The following is a 23,706-nucleotide window of genomic DNA, read 5'->3' as shown; positions in this document are numbered from 1 at the left end:
TCCATGCAAACAGCATGGTGTTTTACATAAAGCACTTGAGCAGTTTCAGAGTTTAGATGCTGAGGGCCACTGTGTTGTGATAAAGGCCCACTTCCCAAACCGAAACTGTTTTTGCTTGGGTTCCAAAGCATGCTGTCGTTATTTTAAGATTGCATGTGGAATGTGCTGTGTTCATGCTTGGGTGAGAGGTGTAGAGGCTGGACCAACAATGATGCCAGCAGATAATACTGAGGCTCAAAATCATTCCTGTCCCTGGCTTCTCCCTGGTGAGCTCTATCTTAGCCATGTTGAGTTCCTTTGACCCAAACCGTTATTTTGTTTCATTCTTCTTCTACCCCAGTACCATTTTTGTTTTGTTTGACTTAGGGTCTCACTACATAGCCTGGGCTAGCCTATAACTTGCTCCGTTAGAGCAGGTTGGCCTGAAACTCACATTGGTCCTTTTCCTCTGCCACAGGAGACCCAAATCTTTATTCTTATGATATGAACTAAACTATCTTCTCGAATAGATATCTAAGATTAGACCCAAAATGCTAAATTTAATGATTTCCCCTTGATGATGAAATCATAATTACATAATCTCTCCTTCTAAAAGAATCTAAAGTTTATAGTCACTGTGGTCAGTTTTGGAATTTTCTTTTTCGGACTTAGTAATTCTCAGAGCAATAGAGAGTGGCCGGCTATTGTGTAGTTTTTTTTCATTATAGTACTTTGTAGATAAACTTTGAAATGCCTAAAGAAACATGAAGAGTTCCCTAAATATGAGATTTTAAAATAACATCAGCATTACACTGAGAGGGGAAAGCTTTCAGTGTTTTATATTTGGTCTTTATTTCCAGGGATTAGAAAAAGAACAAAAGGAAAAGATCCCCCAGCTGGATGAACTGAATCAAACCGGACAAATCCTTCAGGAGCAAATGGGAAAAGGTGAGGCTCTGCAGGGCTTTTTCTCCCTCCCTGAGATTATTTGAGAAGGTCACACTTAATATTTGCAGTTTAACACATAAAACATTTAATAGACAAAGCTAGAAAAAAGTCTGGTTGTCAGTTTTTTGAGGGAGCAGAGTCTTTTAAAAACTGAAATCTTATATTGAAGCTTTTTATTAAAAACAGATAAAATCAAAGTCGTTCTGCTCCCACATGGGGGTTAGAAAACCAGAAACCTTGAAAACCTCAGCAGAGCAATTAAAATCCAACAGACCTCAAGATTGTAAAACCTCACCTTTGGGGTTACGTACTCTGAATTTTTCTTATACATGAGGGCACTGAGGAAAATTTTTATGCTGGCAATGTCTTAGATATGAAGTCGCCTTAAGGTAAACTTATTATTTTAGTTTTATTATGTTGCTGTGACAGTCATCATGACCCAGAGCAGCTCAGGGGAAGAACCAGTTTGTTTCGGATTACAGATCCCAGTTCATCATCGAGAGAAGCCAGGGTGGGGACTCAGACATCTGAAAGCAGAAACCATGGAAGGATACTGCTTGCTAGCTGCCTAGTCCTCACAGCATAGGGCCACCTGCCTAAGGAATGGTGTTGCCCACAGTGGGCTGGACCGTTTTACATCTTTTAACAATTAAGACAATGCTCATTGGCCAGTGTGATATACACAGTTCCTTAGTTGAGGATGTCAGATAGACAATTAAAGCTAACTAGGACACTTACTAATGTTTGATTTTTGGTTATTTTCAGAGAATCACATTAATACACTCAAAACATTTTTCTATTTAAATTTGATATTACTTGGTACCTGAAAAATTTGCAAGCAGCAAAGACCCTTGCCCTTCACTAAATCCTTGCATAGATACAGAGAAACCTAAAATTAGTATTGGTTTTGCTGTGGCTGTTAACTTTGGCATACAGTTATTTCTTTGGTGGAATTGGACCTTTCTCCCTTCCCCCTTAAGAAAAGAGGTGGTGGACTGAGGACACCAAAGGCTGGGTAGTGAGGTTCACATGCTGCATTAGGCTATGGTAGAAGGGCAGAAACTGTAGCGGGCACACGCCAGCTGGTGCGCATAGGCAGGAGCAAGTAGGACTGGCCAGGCTGACCGCAGAATCTCCCTTCTTGAGAACTCTAGAGGGAGGACACCAAGAAGCACATTTCCTGTGCACCTGCTCCTTATTCTAAAAATACTCATGCTTCCAGTCAGATGGCTGGGCGTCTTAGCCCCACCTGCACAGAAGCCATGGAGAGGCAAGGGAAGGGAGCCACTGCATCTGTTCACAGCAGTGCGTGGCCTCAGCAGGCTGGAGCAACCTCAGGCAGTGCCCTCTGGTGTAACAGCTCTTGTGCTGGCTTCCCACAGCGGGACTCCTCTATAAGCATCAGAGTTATTGCACAGGCCTAGGAAGTGGGGACTCTTCATCCCTAGAAAGTGGCTGGCTTTGTCCCTTGTCAGTGGACATAGCTATAGGAATTCTTCAACCTTGTGGGCAATGGCCAGTATTATAGCTTCTGTGTCTGTGGTGGCAAGACTCTTGGCTCTAAATGCTTGGCAGCTTTCTGGGTCTATTCTGGGGACGGAGGTGATCACTCTCTCTGTCTGTCTGTCCGTCTGTCTGTCTCCCCATTGCTGCTGCCCAGGATCTAGTTGCTTCTGCCTTTTCACCACCATCGGTAGAGGCTCTGCCATTTCGCAGCTGTGGCTCCTCTGTCCCTTTTGCCACTTGGTTTGCAAATTACTCAGGCCTGTCTTGTCTTCTGATGTCCAGCAGCTCACGTCTCTGCCTCTTTTGAGGTTTAGCCCACCAGGACTGCTCAGTTCTGTGTTTCCTCTTCTCTCTTTCTAAACCCAGTTCCCCCTTTCCCTCCAACTTCTCCCATACATACTAGAGAGAGCATCCAAGGCTTCACACACACACACAAGCGGTCTTTTCTAAAGCTGTCCAGTAGCCGGTCCCCACCACGGCTCCCCCACTGCTGGTCTGGTTCAGGGCAGCCTGCTTTGCCCTCTGGCTGACACTGCTGCGGTCTCTGTTGCTTCTGTCTTTCTAGCACTTCCACAGCTCATCCAACTGACAGTAGGCCAGAAAAGACCACACCAGAAAAGCCTTTTCTGGATCTAACGTTCCAATCCAGGGAGGGTATAAGAGTGTATTTTCCAGCCAGTTCACCAAGTGAGCCGAACAGTCGTCTCAGGTAGCCAGAGAAAGGGTGATTGTATCAATTGCAGCAAACCTCAAAAATAAAGTTTCTGTTTATTAGTTACAAATGTAACTTGTCCTGTGTGCAGCAATCACCTTAATGCCTGGAGACCACCGAGGCAAGCACTCCTGCTCTGATGTGGGTGGAAATGGGTGTGGTGTCATCCAGTATTTGCTAGTGTTCAAACGCTCTGGTCGGTGCTGCACTTAGGAGCTGGGTCTGTGCTGTAGCCTTGACTGTCATGTGCTTCCCCTAAGGCACCTGTGGGGCCATTCCAAGTGGTTGAGGCCAGCTTAAGGGCAGCCTTCTTGGCTATTTTACTGACAGGCCTCTTGCTTACAGCAGTAAGGAGACTCCAGGAACATCATGTTGGGAGTTAGGTCACCCCTTCTCTCACCTTTTTATGTATTGGGGAAAAATGGACAACACAAGGAATGCTTACAATAGAGCTTACTAACACTCATGTCAGTTTTTAATGGTAGTTAATGGCTCTTCACGTAGCATTCCACTCCTGCCCAGGGAGGGGTGGAACCCACTCGCCTGCCTTTGTAAGTGTTCTATATCTGTTTCTGCCCTTGATCAAAGCTATAAACAACCAAGGCACAATGTGGCAGGTTAGTTAGACCAACCAAATCTTTAATCTGGTAGTTTTAAATCTAACTTTGTGTGTGTGTGTGTGTGTGTGTGTGTGTGTGTGTGTGTGTATTGCAATTATTGCCTTTGGAATACATTTTTCTTTATGATTTATTTTATGTGTCTAAGTATTTGCCAGCAGGTATTTGGCCATGCCAAAGCACCATCTGCATGCCCGTGGTTCACATAGTTGTTAAGGAAAACTGTGCTTTTTTTCTTGTCCATGACTCTGTGAACAGTGATGCTGGCACACAGACTGTGGTGTGAATGCCTTGCACACAGACTGTGGTGCCTTGCTAAGGTTTAATGACCTCTTAGCATTTTGCTGGGGGGGGGGGTGGTTGCTCACTTCAACAGCTGATGTGGGTGGTGCCTCTCAATCACAGCCTGCATGCTTGTCTCTCTGATTCCTAGGGGGGATGTAGTGCGACACAAAACCTTCTGAATTTGTACTGTTGGTGAAATGGGTGGGTTCTTGCTCTCCATGACATTTTCCTTTCAAGCTGAGTCCCCGCTCCTGTGGATCTTGATCATATATGTCAACAGAGATGGCCCCTTTCAGCTGCACTCCTACTTGCATCCCGAAGGAATCGAGTCTCTCCTTTCAGCACGAATGTCTGCCTCATAGATTCGGTTGCCGTAGTACAATCTAAGCTTACAAATGAGTGAGACTCAGACTATGGTGATTTTATTTGGCTTTGACAATTGCCGAGGTGGGAGGCAACCCCTAATCTGCTTTTCTGATTGCTGGCCTGGCTACCTCCCCAGCAGTGTACCCCAGATACTTGCTGTTTCTCCTGGGCATGGTCTCGTGGTCCACCTCCCCTCATGGCCCCTTGTCCTGTCTCCCCCTCGTTCTTTCAGTTTTCCCGTGCTCAACCAGGTAACTTAAAAACCTGCCTACCTTTGATCTCTCCAGTAAGTGGCTGTAGCCATTTTTATTTAACCAATAGTTTTAAATTAAGGAACAAGGTTTGTACACAAAAGCTGGTAATTCACCGATAGGCCTAGACCTTCTGGTACAGAATTTAGCAACGCAGTCCGTAGCAACAGACCAGACCTCAATAGGTTTCCACTTCCCTGTACCTCCTCACACTCATTTAAAAAATGATTTAATGATATTTTATAGCACTGAGAAGAATGTGGAAAGACGTGTTGTTATAGATATTTTTTTCATCATTTCTAAAAGCATTGCGTACCTTTCTAAAATCTGGGGGGGGGGGTAATGTAAGATTCTTAGTGGCTGGAGAGATGGCCCAGTGGGTAACGGTTTTTGCCACCAGACCTAATGACTTAGATCCTTCCCTGGGATCCGCATGGTGGAAAGAGAGAACCAATTTTAGCGGTTTGCCCTCTGACCTCCACGTGCAGACCGTGGCATATGGCAGCCCCCAATGCAGGATAAGTAAATAAATATAAGAGCTTATAAGATGAACATAATCTAATGGCATTTCTGAGGTGTATATATAATAGCTACTGCCATGATTATTTTGGCATTGTTTGTATTTACTTATTTTGTTCAGAGTACTTTATAAGCTTCTCGATGCTTCGTGAGCCTGGCACCTGGCTTACTGTTCCTACATGTACCCATTTGCTTGCAGGCAAGGGGACTCTTGCACCTTTTGTCACCCTAGACTCGAGCCAGCTCTGAGTTTTGCTAGCCGCTTGCTTCGATTTCCTATGGCAGAAGGCGTGTTCTCTGACGTCAACACTCTGCACAAATTCAGGCATCTGAGTTGATTTGCCTGCACCAGATTATAAACCAGCAGAGTGTTACCGTGTCAAGGGTGGAAACATGGCGTACAGAAGAGGAACTGGCTGGTGCTTTGTAGATGTATCTTGTGAGATGGCCACCTCATCCCTGAATTGTTAGTGTTCCCGATTCCCCTTAGGTCAAGGGGTTAAAGCATACCCAGTTATTAGCAAGCACATCATGATGATTTTTAGTTGCGTTAGAAGGGACCTAAGGGTATGACCGTTGCATGTGACATTGCCTCATCTTCTGCTATGGTAGATGTCTACGGCCAACTCTAAACAATTTTGGTATTGCTATGTGAAGTGTCTGCTTTGATGCACTTAGACCTTTTTGTTTCTGTAGAAGGCCTTTTGGCTGAAGAAATAAACGACGTTCTGGAAAGGGTTTTGTTGGAGTGGAAGATGATCTCTCAGCAGCTGGAAGATCTGGGAAGGAAGATCCAGCTGCAGGAGGATATAAATGCTTATTTTAGGCAGCTCGATGCTCTCGAAAAGACCATCAGGGCGAAGGAAGAGTGGCTGAGGGATGCATCCTTTTCTGAATCACCCCAGCGGTCTTTGCCAAGCTTAAAGGATTCCTGCCAGGTAGGATGAGAAATGGTTGGACTATAGGACTATAGAGCCTTTGTGGGCTGAGTCTCATGTATAAATAGGAGATGTCATCCTGTGTGTGATGAATGATGTGTGTGTGTGTGTGTGTGTGTGTGTGTGTGTGTGTGTGTCTACTCATGGATGCCAGAAGAGGTCAATCTCATAGATGCCGTAAGAGGTCAGAAGAGGACATTACCCTTCACACTCTACTCTGTTCCTTTGAGACATGGCCTCTCGCTGAACCTGGAGCCTGATGTCTAATAAGTTCCAGATATCCTCCTGTCTCTGCCCTCCCATAACATCAGGGTGTGGCAATACCCACATTTTTACATGGGTGCTGGCATCCATTTTTGCACAGCGAGGGCTCTGCCCCACTGAGCCGTGTCTGTAGCCCAAGAAGCTGTATCTCGTGAAGGCAAAGGTCCTATAGTCTGAGGAGAAAGTGGAGAGTCGGTGAACGTGGATCTTGTGTCATGGGCATTGTGTGCATTTTCTTCAGAGCTCTTCATGGGGGCACTCATCTTCAAGGAGTGAAGTGACTGTGTTTTCTCTTCCTCAGAGGGAACTGACAGACCTCCTTGGCCTTCACCCCAGAATTGAGATACTGTGTGCAAGCTGTTCAGCCCTGAGGTCTCAGCCCTCTGTCCCAGGTTTTGTCCAGCAGGGTTTTGATGACCTTCGACGTCACTACCAGGCTGTGCAGAAGGCTTTAGAGGAATACCAACAACAGCTAGAAAATGGTAAATATGGGCTCTCTGCTGCAGCCACTTCTCTCTGCCTGTCTCCGACTCTTGTTTCTGTCTCTGTCTCTCCATCCCTCTCTCCTCTCGATTTGCCTTAATCCAAAAATTACTCCCATCTGAGTTTCATCCCGGCTTCAAGCTGTCTTCCTCTGTACCCCTGTGGCTTTGTGGCTTGACATCTTATAATATATTCAGACTTGGCCAGGTGGTGGTAGCACACGTCTTTAATTCCAGCACTTGCGAGGCAGGGGCAGGAGCGGAGGCAGAGGGATAGGCAATCTGAGGTGGAGGTCGGGCTGGCCTAAAGAGTGAGTTGTAGGCGAGCCAGAGCTACACAGAGAAACCCTGTGTGAACAACAAGGAGTGAAGTGACTGTATTTTCAAGACCCCCCTCCCCATACCCCCCTCCCCAAACCCCCCTCCCCTCCAAAAAAAACCAAGTCAACTTGACATGCTCTAAAATTGTGTAAGTAGGATGTAATGACTTCTGGAAGATTCTTGTTTTCCTTTTGTGGCGATGGGTTGAACCCCAGTGCTTCATGCTTGCCAGGCACGTGGTTTGCATTCCCTCCCATATGGAGAATTTTATGGGAGAAGCAACTTTGCTCGGATCAAACAAAAACATCACCGGTTTCTGCTTGCTCCCAGTGGTTAAGGTTTCAGTAGCCCCACTCCATCCTTGAAAAGAAACCCTTTTGCTCTCCCGGAATTTGAACAAAGTTGAACAAGTTGGAATGGCAGAAGTTGGAATGAAGCTGGCTGGGGTAGCCGGATTTGGAACGCTTGTGTGTGCCTTCTCTTCAGCTGCTGCACTAAGTTGTTATGTGCCGTGCGCACTCCGTGCCGCGTGTACTCGGTGCCGTGTGCACTCGGTGCGGTGACTGTGACCTCCAGCACTGGTAACTCCTGCACATTATGCACAGGCGTTAGGAAGGTGTGCGTGTTAGACAAAGGCATCACATTACTTTTCTTTTGACTGTGCATTTGGGCTTCATGCATTTTGCTCACAGAAACCTGTTAACTTACAGTGTGACGTAAAAACCAGAGAAGATGCCTGTTGGGGTAAAAATGAAAGAGGATTGTTTGCTACCAGTTCCTGCGAGCCGAATCGGCTTACTCTGGCTGCTACTTTGCCATGTGGTCCGCAAGACGCCCTCTCCTGGCTGTCTCCCTTTCAGCCGCCCTCTCCGCGCCTGGTCCCCTTGGGGATAGTTACCACCTCTGGCGCGCGCACACGCATACGCACGTGCACACACACTCGCGCGCTCACGGGCACACACACGCATATACATGCCCGCGCCCACACACGCGCGCCCACACGCGCGCGCACCCACGCACGCGCACACAGACGCACCTACGCGCGCGCGCAAACACGCAAACACACGCGCGCACACACGCACGCATGCACGCACGCACACATACCGCGCGCACACGCACACACGCGCGCGCGCGCACGCACGCACGCACGCACGCACGCACCTCATTCCGTGGACCCAGCGCGTTCTCATTCTGCACAGGCAACAGAACCAGATCCGCATGTTCCAACTGCCCCTCAGCCATTTCTTTCACACGCTGTTCTCTTTAGCCGGGTAAAAATCGAAGTTCCAGAAACTTATAATTTAGCAATTAGATTTACATGTTAAATTCTCAAGCCACAATTCATCCATACAATAAATCCACTGCCAGTTGATAAAGACAAGATAAAATCCATCTAAATCTGAACCATCTTCCTCCGTAGACTCCATCTTGATCTCTCCCCTTCCTCCTCTCTCCTGCTGTCCAATCATGTAGCGCCATGACTTCAACCTACAGATGCATCTCCCGGCTGGGCTGACCCGTGCAAGCAAAGCTTTTCGTTTTGACAAGGACCAGGAGGAGGCGGTTGAACTTACGCTGCTAATTACTTTCACCTCTTGGTGCTTCTCATTCAACTCACTTCCTCTTCTGTACAAATGCTGATTGTTTGAGATTTTTCCAGAGGCACAGAGGGATCCGCTGTGGTAGCTGGCGGTTTCCAATCACCCCTGTTTCTCAGGGTCTTAGGGTTCCCATACAGTTTGTGTACACTCGTGGGATTTCAGGAAGGCTAGTGGAGGGGTCTTTGCGTCCTTTTATTCTTTGTTGTAGCTTTTTTGGGGAAGGAGAGGGTGTGTGAGACAGAAGGAACGTTGTCCTTCAAGTTTCATGGAGACATTTTCATCATGATCAAGTGAAGAAAAATGCTAGCGAGTTAATATTTCGAACACCAGCCTCCGGGGGAATGAAGCCTCGGTCTGTCTGTTTGAAATGCCAGAGAGATGGCCGACCTTGTTAGCCGATAGAGAGCCTTTTCATTTGTAATCAGGGGTCTAATTTATTATCTGTTGGAGTCTGCTTATTATATACAGAAGATTAATGGTGCAGACGATAACAGTGGTAGGGTCCTAGTGTTGTTTTCCCTCAGTAAGCATGTTTCAATTGTCAGAGCTGAAGAGCCAGCCTGAACCTGCGTATTTGGACACACTGAACACTCTGAAAAAAATGCTAAGCGAGTCAGAAAAAGCAGCCCAGGCCTCTCTGAGTGCCCTGAACGATCCCTCAGCGGTGGAGCAGGCCCTGCAGGAGAAAAAGGTAAGCTGTCTCTGGGAGCGCAGACCCTTTCTGAGAGTTGGTGTTAATGTATTTGAAGTGTTCTTTTCAGTGATTTAAAAAAAAAAAGGTCATTTTTTAATTTCTTTAAAGATTGTTAAAACGTTGCTTCAAAAATAACAGATTAAATAGAATTTATTTTGTTGTTTTGTTTATTATTGTTCATTATTGGCATTATTGTGGAGGTGGGTGTGTGCTGTCCCGAGGATGACTTTGGGAACTTTGTTTTCTCCTCCACTATGAATTCCAGGGTTGGAGTTCACTCTGTCTTTAGCCTTGTGCGGTTGCCATCTTCCTCTGTTGAGCCAGGCCTACGAAGATACATTATTAAGTGGTACCAGGAAAAATGTCTTTTTTTTTTTTTTTATCATTCACATAACATTCTAAACCTGTTCCTAATTTACCAGATATATCTCCCAAAATGGCATGAGGTGTATTAAGTGAACTAATTTCTTTTTTTTTTAAAGTCTATTTATTATATTTACAAGTACACTGTAGCTGTTTTCAGACTCGCCAGAAGAGGGCATCAGATCTCATTACAGATGGTTGTGAGCCACCATGTGGTTGCTGGGAATTGAACTCAGGACCTCTGGAAGAATAGTCAGGGCTCTTAACGATGAGCCACTTCTCCCTCCATTCCTTCCCTCCTTCCCTCCCTCCCTCCCTTCCCTCCCTTCCCTCCCTTCCTCCCTCCCTCCCTCCCTTCCCTTCCTCCCTCCCTCCCCCCCCTTCCTCCCTCCCCCCTCTTTCTTTCTTTCTTTCTTTCTTTCTTTCTTTCTTTCTTTCTTTCTTTCTTTCTTTCTTTCTTTCGAGACAGAGTTTTACTGTAGTGCAGGCTGGCTTAGAACTGACAGCAGTCCCCCTGCCTCTGCCCTCCGAGTGCTGGGAGCCACATAAATTATTTTGACTAAATCACTCTCCTGCTTCTTTATTCCAGTGGCCTAAAGGCTCTATACCAGTGGTTTTCAACCCTCCCAATGCTGTGGCCGTTTAATACAGTTCCTCATGTTGTGGTGACCCCTAACCATAAAATTATTTTCAATGTTACCTCTTGACTCCAATTTTGCTACTGGTATGAATCATAATGTAAACCTTTGATATGCATAATATCTGCAGCCCCCATGAAAGGGTTGTTAGACCCCCAAAGGAGTCTTGACCATCAGAACGAGAAGTACTGCTCTACTCTACAGAGTACTTGATAAAAAAGACTAACTCTTGACCTTAGGCTCTTGTCCTACACTGTGTGAGCTGTTATGGGGGTTTTGATATACAAAATATATTTGCTACCCCCACTTAACTTATGAAAAGAAAGCTTTGACTTTACTTACTATGCCCTTTTTTTCTTTACAATTTTGATACTCTTTTCTCCACATATATATATGGTTTTAATCTTTTGAAACTTTTGCAGGCCCTTGATGAAACCCTTGAGAATCAAAAACCTACATTGCATAAACTTTCAGAAGAAACGAAGGCTTTGGAGAAAAATATGCTTCCTGATGTGGGGAAAACGTACAGACAAGAATTTGATGATGCCCAAGGCAAATGGAATAAAGTAAAGACCAAGGTTTCCAGAGATTTACGTTCGCTTGAGGAAATCATCCCCAGACTCAGAGATTTTAAGGTAAATCGAGAGGCCGGTAGGAGTTTAGGCTTGATTGAGGGCACATATGATCATCGCTTAAGATGGAGTACCTGCTTTCTAAAGACTTTGCCTTATTCTTGGTTCCACACTTATTTTATGCTTAAGTTGGGGTTTACAAGTTGCTTATCAGAGATAGCTTAATGTGCCTTGTAGAGAAGGCTTCTTGGTAGAGGTGTACAAGACCTTGGCAAGGATGCAGCTTAATAGCGGTTAAGAGAATTTCAGCACTGGGGTCTACATGGCCTGTGAACCAGTGTTCAGAGTACAGGGGTGACTAGTTAGAGTGGAAGAAGTTACCTTAGTTGGAAGCAGAGGATCCAGTGGGGGACACGGGGGCAGGCTCTCACATGCCCTAGGCTGCCCTAAACCATGCTAGATAGCAAAGAATGACCTTGAACTTCTGATCCTTCAGTATCCTCAAGTGCCAGGGGTGCAGGTGCATAGCTGCTTTTTAAACCCCTAGTAAGGGGGGTTACCTCAGGGTCTTATGCTAATTAGATACTCTGCCACACAACGTCAAGTGTTCCTACTACAAGTGAGAAGCTTTTACAACCTTCTGCTATACTCACAGAACATACATATTACAGTGGTATGCATGAGAATTATACTTGTCCGTGATTGCAAAGTGTTTAATGATGGTCACGCATTGCACTGTTTTGTTTTGTTTTTCCCCTTCACAGTAAGATGTACGTTAATCTAAAGACATTTTTGGTTGTCACTGTCATGGCTTAGGGGTGTGGTAGAGCGGGGACACCAGAGGTTTGGTAGCAAGGGATGCAGCTAGCTGTTTTATGGCACATGGGTTGGCTTTCATAGAGGCAGAACCTTTTAGTCCCAATCTCAGAGTTCAAGGTTGACCCATGCTGTGTGAACTGCTTTTATATTTTCAAGTTTAAATCATGTAGTTAGGGGAATTCATGAGTGACTCCTGAAGAGTTTATTGTAGGGCAGGTTAAATGTATGCCTTCCAGTTGCTTTCCTGATGCTGTGATAGAATATGCTGACCAAAACATCTCCGGGAGACTTCCGGGAAACACTTCCTGATCACAGCACATTGCTATGGGGAGTCAGGGAAGGCACTGAAGTAGAAACTTAAAGTGGAAACCATGGAGGAACTTGCTGCGTGCTGGCTTGCTCTCGAACCTATGCTTATCTGTCTTTTTCATACAGTCCTAGATCACCTGCCTAGAGAATGGTGCCATCCACATGTCTAGGTCACATCTAAGCCAATTAACGATCAAGGCCATTCCCCATAGACAGGCCTAAAGGTGATTCGATCTGGCCAGTCCCTCAGTTGAGAATCATTGACTCTTGACAGTGACGAGTTGATATTTTAAAATTAAAAAGGGTGGTGTGCCAGTATTTGAATATGGAATTTCGAGAGAGTGAAAATCCTTCTGAAATATAAAAGAGAGTCCTGGGCTTAGCATAATCCAGTTTTAGACTTTACTTCATTGTGACTAGTATTGGAGTTATTAGTGGCCAGATGGGGGATTGTGTGTTAAAGATATATATATATCTTTATATGCTGGTAGTAATTGTATTTATTCTTTAATTGTGTAACTTCATACTTGTAACACACGTGTGACTTTAATGCTAAAGGCCTCTCTTGTTCCCTTGTTTCAGAGGAGTTGCTTGTTAACGTACTACTCAGAATTCATGTGGGAAAACTTTGAAGTTTCTTTATAACGTTACAAGATAAATGTGGTAAACATTCACAGGATAACTCCCGGCCCCCCCCCCGCACCCCCATATCCTGATGGATGGTTTTAGTCTTTAATCTCCATTCTTTAAAGCAGTGAGCCCAGCAGGTTTCAGAGTTACTGCCAATTTATGGAGTTTCTTAGGGATAAGGTAGTGGAATTGTTTGCTTAATTTAATTAAGTCAATTAGTTTATTATTTGAGATGGGGCTTCATTATGTAGATGAACTTCCTATGTAGATCAGGCTGGTCTCTAACATTAAACAGGTCCGCCTACTTCTGCTTCCAAAGTGCTGGGATTAAAGGTGTGTGGGTATCTGCTGAGCCTGGTAAAAAATCAAAAATTGCTGATATTTGAAATGCATTTTTTTTCTTTTTCTTTTTTTTTGGAGCTGGGGACCGAACCCAGGGCTTTGCGCTTGTTAGGCAAGCGCTCTACCACTGAGCTAAATCCCCAACCCCTGAAATGCATTTTTAATCATATATGTGATACATGGACTGCTATTGTACAGATATTGAATAATAGAGAAATACTCATTGCCAACAGAATTCTTAGTCCCAATTCTATTTCCTGTCCTCCTGGTGGGCTTGTATTCCCAGTGAACCTTTGCAGGATTTTGATGTACATACAGTCCACACATACTACTAATTGGAATCTGGTTTTCTGTTTTTTTTTTTTTTTTCTGTAATATAGAACACACTGTGGTAGGATCCTAATGAGTGACATTGTTAGGTCCAAAGGAAATTCCATTTCCTTAAATTCCAAAAGGCCAAAGGGACACAGGACTATCTGTGGTGCCTATTAGCACTCCAAAGTACAGGCTGCCTCAGCATCGCAAGTGCCAGCTACACATTTCAGAGTCCATGCTAACATCCCAGCATTTTCCATTTCCTTTCTTACCATAAACCCCCTCTAGCTCAGAAGCTTCCCTTCCCCCTGCTATACATTCATTCTTTCTATCTATCTATCTATCTATCTATCTATCTATCTATCTATCTATCTATCATCTATCTATCATCTATCTATCATCTATCTATCTATCATCTATCTATCTATCTATCTATCTATCTATCTATCTATCTATCTATCTATCTATCTATCCATCCATTTATCTAAATTGTTTACATCCCAAATGTTCCCCATCTCCCTTCCCAGAGTTCTTTGCCCCATCCTCCTTCCCCTTCCTGTGTAAGAGGGTGTCTGTATCCCCCTTCCCTGGGGCATCAAGTCTCTATAGGATTAGGCTACCCTCTCCTACTGAGGCCAGACCAGACAGTCCTTTGCTTCATCTGTGCTGCGGGCCAGGACCGGCCTGTGTATGCTCCTTGGCTGGTGGCTCAGTCTTTGGGAACTCCCTGGGGTCCAGGTTAGTTGACACTGTTGGTCTTCCTATGGGGTTACCATCCCCCACACTCTCTTTAAAACCTGGCCTTTTCACCTATGCTTTTTCTTTTGCCCATTCTGCCTGTCTTCCTCTCTGTCATCCTGTCCTGTGTTGACACCCCACCCTCACCCCCTCGTGCTCCTGCTTCTCTCCTGGCCATGTCCAGTCTGCTGGCCATGTTTAGTCAACTGCCTCTCTCTCTGTCTCTCTCTGTCTCTCTCTGTCTCTCTCTGTCTCTCTGTCTCTCTGTCTCTGTCTCTCTGTCTCTCTGTCTCTCTCTCTCTCTCTCTGCTCTGGACTCTTCCAGATGCCTCTGGCTGTTCCCTCTCTCTCAGATTTCATAAACAACATCAGTCAGTTTTTATGTCTGGTGCTGAAATCTGGGAGGAGCACAATCAGACCCCTTTCCCAAGCAAACTGTTGATTTGACTCTGTTACCATGGGACTCATTTACTTCTGCTGGCTTCTGCCTCCCACCATATTCAACTCTGGATCTAGATTCTGCCTCTTTAACTGCTTCTTCCCTCCACCTGCTTTCTCCGCACATGCCCTCCCCTCCCTCCTAGAGATTATTGGAATCCCCCCTCTGGCAGAATTCCTGTTCCTGACCCTTTCCCCCCCTTTTCTCATCTCTCCCTTCTCAAACTCAGGCTCCATTATGTCTTGCTGCAAATGACACCAGTCCTACTCAGTTAATGGCCAGAGAGGGCACATTAGATATCCAGTCTCACAGATTTTAGCAACTTCTCCCACTTCACGAACAAATGATCCCCAAATCTCTTATCTCCAAACACTTTCTGCTCTATATAAACCTTCCCTTCACCGTACCATGGAGTGGTCACATCATCAGTTTATACAGACATTTCAATAGAGTGCAGAGCATAGGTTGTAAATACTACTGCCCCGAATAAAGCCTTTCAAGTAGCACCTTTAGAAGCTGAATTAATTTTGGTGGTGTGCCTATCTTACCTTCCTCCCTCCAGCCCTGTGATATTTGTAAGAGGAGTCCCTATGTTTGTGTCTGTGGTCATAGTTGTTTCTTATTTTCTTGGCATTTGTTGACATTTCCTTTGTCTTTGCAGCTAATTCCTTTCCTACAGGCTAAGGTTAGACTGCTACGCTCTCCCATAGTTCTAGGCACAAATATGGGCTTACAATCTGTTCTGTGCTGTCCATTTACAACCCATCCCCTCCCTTCCAGGCAGCAAGACATTTGAAAAGCATGGAACAGGCTTTTTCTTTTCCTTATTGATTTTAGTGATAGGATTCTCTTATGCATCATGAGGGCAAAATAAAATCCAATGAGGCTCCTTTTCCTCTGCTCCTTTCTCTCTCTCCCCTCGTAGTAATTAATATCTTTGGTTATTATCGGACTGTGATATATTTTGTCTTACTTCCTTTGCCCTACTGAAGATCCCACAGTGGGGGAATACCTGGGACATTACCAGCGCGTTCCCAAGTGCACACTAAACCTAGCTTTGCCTCTTGGCTCTGCCCTCCACTTTCTAACAGTTCCAGCACTCGAATTCAACTCCTGACGCCCAACTGTTTCCTTGGAAATTCATCTTCCCTTTGACGCTCTGGTTATCTTCATCAGAGTGAAATGTCCACACTTTAATCACACGGTCCCTGCCCCTTCCTCTTCTAGCTTGTCCATTGTCTCCACTGTGAGTGACATCAGCCTGGGAGAGAATCACGGGTCCCGAAGGACTACCCTGAACTATATTGCCTTCCTCTCAACGTGTCACACACATACCTGTTGGTATATCGAGTTCCCCTGGCTTATTTTTTTTTTTAAATGTGTACAGTACTTTTTTTGTTTTAAGCTTTATTTTTTTATTCACTGTATATAAGTGCTCAAATCCCATTACAGATGTCTGTGAGCCACCATGTGGTTGCTGGGAGAGCAGCGGGTGGTACCCTTAACCACTGAGCCACTCTTCTGCCACCCCTGCCTACAACCCCACCCCCACCCCCAGGCCAATTCTTTAAGAACAAACATCGTGACCAGTTATCAATCAGTCTTGCTCAGCACCAAAGGAGGGCCAGAACCTTCCTCACCTTTTGTAGTTGTTGTGGGTGCTTGGAATCTACACACCCTGTGGAGTTTTACCAGCTTAGAACTCCCTTCCCTCCCGGGGTGTGAGCTCTTTGAAGAGAGACCTCTGTGGGGTGCCCAGCAAGTAAGATGATAGGAATGGCTGTGATCTGAGTGAGTCACTCTGTAGGTCTGTCAGACCCTGCCCCTTCTCTAGTGAGCTCAGACAGAAAGGTCTAAAACCCACTTAACCTCTAGGACCACACAACTGTCTGCTCCATTCCCTTCCTAAAGTTGCTCAAAGTCAGGGACACTCGCCGAACCAACGGGTTCTTCCCCAGAATGCTGAAAAGACGGGCTGGAGACTCTGCCATTGAAGACACAGGTCTAGAAATTATTTTTGGAAGTATTTCAGGGTCAAGATAAGGAAGAAAAAAAATCAGTATGTGGCCAATTTAACCTTTCTAAAGAATAAAAGCCTGATATAATAATTAAAATATTGCCCCATTCCCCCCCCCCCCCATCATTTTTACTCATTCCAGGAGACAGCGGGCCATTCTACACCTTGGATTTAGGGACACGGTTTTAGATGAGCTGATGTGGTGACAGTGTTATTCTTTGTATTCCTCTCCTGACAGCACACCATTTTATGACATTCTTTTCAGTTAGGCTTATGGTATCTGTTGAAACCCCAGGTAGTGTCTGCTACAGTCTCCAGAATGCCTCCAAACTGAGCAAAATAGGAAGCTCTTTACTTTAAATTCCTGCACTAACTCCATTTTCAAAGCTGGCTTTGTCCCTGTCTTGAGGCAGAAATTAACAGCTTAAGCATCCACATACATTCCGGCTGATGGGGAAGCTGGAAGGAAAAATGCCAGGAATGTGGCCTTAGTCTAGTGTGGGGGGCTGCAGCGTACCCTAGAGTCTCAGGCTCTCCTGTGCAGAGGTTACAAGCTTTAAAATGCTTCTCTCTCCAGCTCCAGAGGGGGCAGGGTAAGGTGAAAAGGGACTGTTTCCGTGACCCCACATTTCTTCTCTGAAACCTTCCCTAGGGTGTTTGGTGCCTGTTCAAGAAATGTTTTTAAAAATTTTCACCATTCCAAAGGAGAATCTTTGGTATTTTAAGGTCCTCTAAGTAGCTACATTATTAGCAAATTATTTCAGTTTGGATATTTATGAATAAAAATGAGAATGAGAAATGATTACTGTCTTAGACTAGGACAGATTAATTTTTTGCAGACATTTTTATTAGAAATTTCCTAGCAGTGTTGTGTGTGTCAGAGAGAGACAGAGAAGACAGAAACACAGAGAAACACATACTCAGAAGGAGAGAGAGATAGACAGACAGAGACAGACAGACGCAGACAGAGAATGTATGTGTGCTTATGAGAATATGTGTAGAGGTCAGATGATTGTCTTTGGACTGATTTTTAAAACAAGGTCTCTCCCTGGCACTGGGGGGGTCCCAGGTTGGGCTATTCTGACTGGCCAGTGAACCCCAGGAATCTCCCTGTTTCCCAGAAATCTTACCTTTTGTCAGCATTTGTCACATGTCCTGCTTTTATGTGGAATAGTCTCGGGTCCCCCATGCTTACCAGGAAAGTATATAACAGTCTTGACTGAGTTACTTCCTGAGCTCCTCCTAGAACTTTACAACAACTTATTAAGAAGAGAAATTCCGTAAAGAACTCTGTGTGTGTGTGTGTGTGTGTGTGTGTGTGTGTGCGCCTGTGTGTGTGTTCTTGTGTTTGTTAGTAAGTTGGACAGAGGCAAAGAAGCCATTGCTTGTCACTGTAGATCGTAAACTCCTGAGTGCTTTAGCGGTGTGATTCTTAAATGGCTAGAGAGACTATATTGTTCTTGTGAACTCTTTCACATTCTCGGGACTCAGCCGAGGAATGTGAAATGTGAGAGCCAGAGTTATCGTGTGCGTTTTCATTACTGTGCCGAAGAGATCCATGAAACAAAATCGCCAGGCCAGAAGCCCTTTGCCCAAGGACAGATAATTCCTGAAATGCTGGAGGCTCTTGGTTATTTAAGTTAACGAGGCACATGCTCTTCCTTCCCTTAACAAATTTGTTCGACCCTGCTGCACCAGATTGTTTGATCACACGTAGGCAGGCAGGAGGGACCCTGGCGCAAGTACATCAGGATATATGCTAACCCCTGCTGGGACCCGGTGGGAAATATATAGCCTTATAAGTTTGCTTTAAAAGTTTTGGCGAGGGGTTGGGGATTTAGCTCAGTGGTAGAGCGCTTGCCTAGCAAGCGCAAGGCCCTGGGTTCGGTCCCCAGCTCCGAGAGAAAAAAAAAAAAAGGTTGAGCAAAAGTTTTGGCGAGGGCTGGTTAAGAGCACTGACTGCTCTTCCAGAGGTCCCGAGTTCAGTTCCCAGCAACCACATGGTGGCTCACAACCATCTGTAATGGGATGCGATGCCCTCTTCTGGTGTGTCTGAAGACAGCGACAGTGTACTCACATACATAAAATAAATAAATAATTCTTTAAAAAAAAAAGTGTCTTGGCAAAATGCGATTCTGTTTTCTCAGAAGCCGGAAATGCACCTGACCAGAGTCCGTCATCCTGGACAGTGTTTCATTAAAGCTTGCTTTGAATTTGCTTCAAAACCGTTCCAGTGGTCTTAATCTTGCACAATGCATTAACATTGACTTCAGATGAGCTGGCCTGGGGTATTGACAGGAACATGAGCTGATTGATTTTCCTTTCTAGGGAAAAGTAGACCCTCTGGGGAGTGTGAAAGAGGAGGACAGAGCAGAGGCTTGTCCTTCTCCTGCAGAGTGATGGCAGCTGCCCTTCATTTAGTGACCCCTTGCTACACAGGGTGGCTACAGGGTGGGGCACCTAAGTCTGCTCCTGCAAGGCATTTTAAAGTTTGGACTGGCTCCCACTTACTTGACTTTTCTTCTGCTGAGCTCTTTGACTACGCCCATCAGATCCACCACCATTGAACTCTTTCAGTACGGCCATTTTCCACGTGCTTTAAAACAGCTATATAGGACTGAACAAATGTTAATGCTAACAGCATTTTTTAAAAAAAAATATTTTTAAGCAAACGTATCCTCGCTCTGGCACTCCTGAGTGTCTCTGACAGGACTTAAGTTCTAGAATTTGGAAGCGTCGGCTCTAACGAGGTCCGTGTTGTTAATAATGAGGCAGATGCTTTCGTGGGTGCATCCCAGTGGCGATCTCTGTCCCAACACTGTGATTTTCAGAACAATTAAACACAGTTGTTGCTGTTGTTATTCTGGGTTTACAGGTGAGAAACTGAGGAGCCAAGAACAGAATTAGTGTCCTACAGCCACATTGCTAGCTGCCGAGCTTGGCATCACGCCATCATGGGGCACAGGGGTTACGTGTCAGATTCTCTGTAGTGAAAACAGGGATGCCTTTTTATGGCTGTGTCTCTGATAGAATGATCATTTCTGTGTGGCTTGTGTGTGTCTGCTACATTCTTCTTTCTTTTCCTCCGTGAAACCAAGAACAAGAAGGAACAGGTGTTCCGGGGTTGTGTATCCTCACCTGGGTCTGAGGTGTCTGAGAAGGTGAGGGAGAGGTGTCGGAGCCCCTAAAACTTCCTCTCACTTTGCAGTGATGAGTTAAAGCTATTTTAGTCAGAGCTGACTGCGACTCTTAGCCCCCTTGGCGTATGAGGCACCTGTGTGTGTTAATGAAAACTCTTAGCTGTGAAACTGTTGTCCTCTTTCAAAATTAGCTTCAGCGGATTTCCTAGTAACGTAGAAAGACTACGTTCTTTAGAAGTTCAGAATCAAGATTAACAAGGCAACGGGGCAAACAGGCAATTTTTCAAAGGCAGGCTTTATGAAGCCTGTTTTTGTTTTTAGTGGTTTATTTTATTTTATTTTTTCACTTTTTAATTTTTTCTTTTCTTTCATTGAATATTTTCTTTATTTACATTTCAGATGTTATCCCATTTCCTGGTTTCCCCTCTGGAAAACCCCTATCCCATCCTCCTTCCCCCTCCTTCTATGAGGATGCTCCCCCACCCACCCACTCTCTCCCACCTCCCCACCCTGGCATTCCCCTACACTGGGGCTTCAAGCCTTCCCAGGACCAAGGGCTTTTCCTTCCATTGATGTCCAACAAGGCCATCCTCTGTCACATATGCAGCTGGAGCCATGGGTCCCTCCATGTGTACTCTTTGGTTGGTGGTTTAGTCCCTGGGAGCTCTGGGGGATCTGGTTGGTTGGTATTATTGTTTTTCCCATGGGGTTGCAAACCCCTTCTGCTCCTTCAGTCCTTTCTCTAACTCCTCCTTTTGGGACCTCCATGCTCAGTCCAATGGTTGGCTGTGAGCACTGCCTTTGTATTTGTCATGCTCTGGTAGAGCTTCTCAGGAGACAGCTCTATCAGGTTCCTGTCAGCATTTTCCTAATGTGTCACTGCTCTTATCTCTTACCTGTTTCTGTTCTCTGATGTTTCCTCCACATTAAGAATTCTTACCGGACACCCCCGCCCCTCCCCAGAGCTCCCAGGGACTAAACCACCAACCAAATCTTATGTGCCTATCTGAGTACTTTTAAGTTCGTACTTGAACCATGTACACACAGTACCTATGGAGGCCAAAAGAGGGCAGTGGATCTTCTGGAGCCGGAATTAAAGACAATGTGAGTGAGTTGCTTTGGGGGTGCCGAGAAGAGAACCCTGCTTCTCTGTAAGAGCAGTGAGTTCTCTTATCTGCTGGGATATCTCTGCAGCCCCTACTTCCACTTTTATTAGCATTTATTTAATTATCAACGATGGGCATCATTATGACAATCGAACCAACCAACCAACGAACCAGACCCCAAACACATGCCCACTAGAAAATTGTGTTTCTCTGTCCTGTTTCCAAGTAGAGGAAAGCTAGGAAGAGAGGTTGGGAGGAGGGTGCTTGGTTAGGAGAGTGGAAAGGCTAAAAGTTTTAATTACTCTGTTGGCTTGTCGTTGGTCTGTTTTTAAAACTGCTATTGTCAGCATAATAAAGCACAATTTAGCATTTATACTGATCAAGTTCTATAGTTATACTAGCCATCTGTTAAACAATGTTTGGTAGGGGAAGGTTATTTTGAGGTAATTACTATGAATACTGGGGTTTTCAGTGAGTCTTAATGTTATGGCTGATGTATTTCAAAACAAACAGGTTTAACCCAAAAGAAGCCTCACAATAAGAAAACTCCAGAATGGTTTTAGGTGTTTCTTTTTTTTTTTTTTTTGGAGCTGGGGACCGAACCCAGGGCCTTGCGCTTGCTAGGCAAGCGCTCTACCGCTGAGCTAAATCCGCAACCCCCTTTAGGTGGTTTTTATAGGTGTAACTTGCCACACCTCTATGGCTAGCTCTGTCTTTACGATCCATTCCAGCTTCATAAGAATAATAATAGTCGTTTTTGTTTGGTATATTAAAGGAATATTACATAACTTTTTTGTTGTTTATAGAGCACATGGACCAGAATGGTTTGTGCCCAGTAAACATCAGGAAAGAAAGAATATTTAACCTTCACAGGACTAAGGAGACCCGTGGTGGTTACTTTCGGACGTGACCGTTCACATTTACCTCTGTCTCTAGGAGTGATTGAGAAAGAACTGAAGGGAGCTTAGGGAAACTCTGGGGAAATTAGCAAGGCAGACTAACCAGTGATGGAGCAGGAGGCTTTGGGAAATATGGCTGCCACTTTAGTATTGAAGTTTACGTGTGTCTTCTATAGAGCTACTCCTCTGCAGTCTCCTCTCTAAAGCCTACCCTTTCTAGAAAACATTTGCCTTCTCTTTGTACTTACTGACTTTGAGTGGTTAAAACAACTGAAATAGACCAGGCAGTGGCTAGTTCTGTTTTCAAAGAAGGAGGCATCCCCTGGAAGAATGAAGAGTCCTGTGTTAGGTTTCCTTCATGAGGTTCAGTGCTTACTCCCAGCCCCAGTGACTTTCGAGAAAACATTGCTCTAAGTTAGTTGACAGCGAAAGTTCTTTTTTTAAGTTAATTATGACTAGAATAGCATTTTTCCTGTAATTTGAATCATAGTCCTAAATATTGCTTGCGTTTAAATGAAATAGTTCATTCCGGAGTGGCTTGAGACTTGTGGAATGATCACTCAACGGTCATCTTTGGAAACTTTTACTTTGAGAATAAACTAAGGACTTATTTTCCAAGTTGGGAGGCCTCAAAGAGGAAACAAAATAAATGAAAACGATGATATCGAGTTTTGAGATGGCGCCTTTCTCTTTAGTCCCAGCAGAGCTTGAGATGTGGCGGGGTTGAATGTCACTTGAATAATATCCCCCTCTGTTATTGTGTTCGATTTAGGCTGATTCAGAAGTCATCGAGAAGTGGACGAATGGCGTGAAAGACTTCCTAATGAAAGAGCAGGCTGCCCAAGGAGACACCACTGCCCTGCAGAGGCAGCTTGACCAATGCACCGTGAGTTTTGCTGCTCTGGCAATCCTGCTTGAATAAATGACATTCTCTTCTTGCTCTCTGTCTATCGCCGTTATTAAAATTATGAGAATGGGGCTTCTGAGGTCTAGATAAAGGGTCTTTTATCATAAAGCTTTTATTTTGGCTTTATAGCTAATAAAGGACAGACAGATTGTTCACATTTTATTGCCGTCTGTGGTTATAGAATTTGGGACGAGCACGAGAGTAGGTTTATTTCCTCAGAAGCCGTTCTCTTCTGTTACCACACTATCTTAAAGTAGTGATTACCACAAGCATGTTGCTGCCATTGTACCTCATGATGAGCCTGTATGAGAAGCATATCTATGGTGAAGCATTTTATGGTGACCCCCGACCATAAAATTATTTTCATTGCTACTTCATAACTGTAATTTTGCTAAGGTTGTGAATCATAATGTAAATATCTGATATGCAGGCTGTCTGATACGTGACCCTCAAAGGTGTTTGACCTACAGGTTGAGAACCGCTGCTCTAAATTAATTAAAAGTCATATTTCCCACTGAGATTCAAGTAATTTTAATTTAATTTTTAGCAAGCGACTGTATTAAATGCCAGGAGAAATGAATTTCTTGAGGTGAGTCATCTATTAAGGAGCTGAGCGTCCTGACTTCCAGGCTATATGTCCTTGCGAGATCCTTTGCAGGATCCAGGTAGATAGGCGTGGTACTGATGTCCGCTTACATGGGAGTAGACCTAACATGGGCTTATTTCCTGTATTCAGACATTTGCCAATGAAATCGAAACAATCGAGTCATCTCTGAAAAACCTGAGGGACATAGAGACTAGCCTTCAGAGGTGTCCCGTCACTGGAGTCAAGACATGGGTACAGACAAGACTAGCGGATTACCAATCCCAACTGGAGAAATTCAGCCAAGAGGTGAGCTTTGGACCTTCTCTAGACCAGGAAAACCAAACTGAAAAAGAGTGCTTCATAATTTTGACAGGAAACATGAAACATAGTTAAGCATATGTGC

The 23,706-nt window shown here is 44.7% G+C and overlaps 1 protein-coding gene across 14 annotated transcripts in view; it reads left to right on the top strand.

Moving 5' to 3' along the window:
• Utrn (utrophin) overlaps positions 1–23,706 on the top strand; it is a 503,427-nt gene that overhangs the window by 157,247 nt on the left and 322,474 nt on the right. For all 14 annotated transcript variants that reach the window (XR_010063620.1, XM_008758594.4, XM_008758593.3 and 11 more), the window contains 7 exons: positions 840–927; positions 5,880–6,121; positions 6,687–6,867; positions 9,335–9,480; positions 10,907–11,119; positions 22,583–22,696; positions 23,454–23,609. Coding sequence is in view for 13 of the 14 variants with exons in the window: in XM_008758594.4 (XP_008756816.1) it covers positions 840–927; positions 5,880–6,121; positions 6,687–6,867; positions 9,335–9,480; positions 10,907–11,119; positions 22,583–22,696; positions 23,454–23,609 (1,140 nt within the window). In the remaining variant the exon portion in view is untranslated. The remainder of the gene's footprint in view (positions 1–839; positions 928–5,879; positions 6,122–6,686; positions 6,868–9,334; positions 9,481–10,906; positions 11,120–22,582; positions 22,697–23,453; positions 23,610–23,706) is intronic.

This window comes from Rattus norvegicus, chromosome 1 (assembly GCF_036323735.1).
Source record: "Rattus norvegicus strain BN/NHsdMcwi chromosome 1, GRCr8, whole genome shotgun sequence".
NCBI classification, from domain to species: Eukaryota; Metazoa; Chordata; class Mammalia; order Rodentia; family Muridae; genus Rattus; species Rattus norvegicus.
The sequence above is the reverse complement of the archived record's forward strand: the minus strand, read 5'-3'. Positions and strand labels throughout refer to the sequence as shown.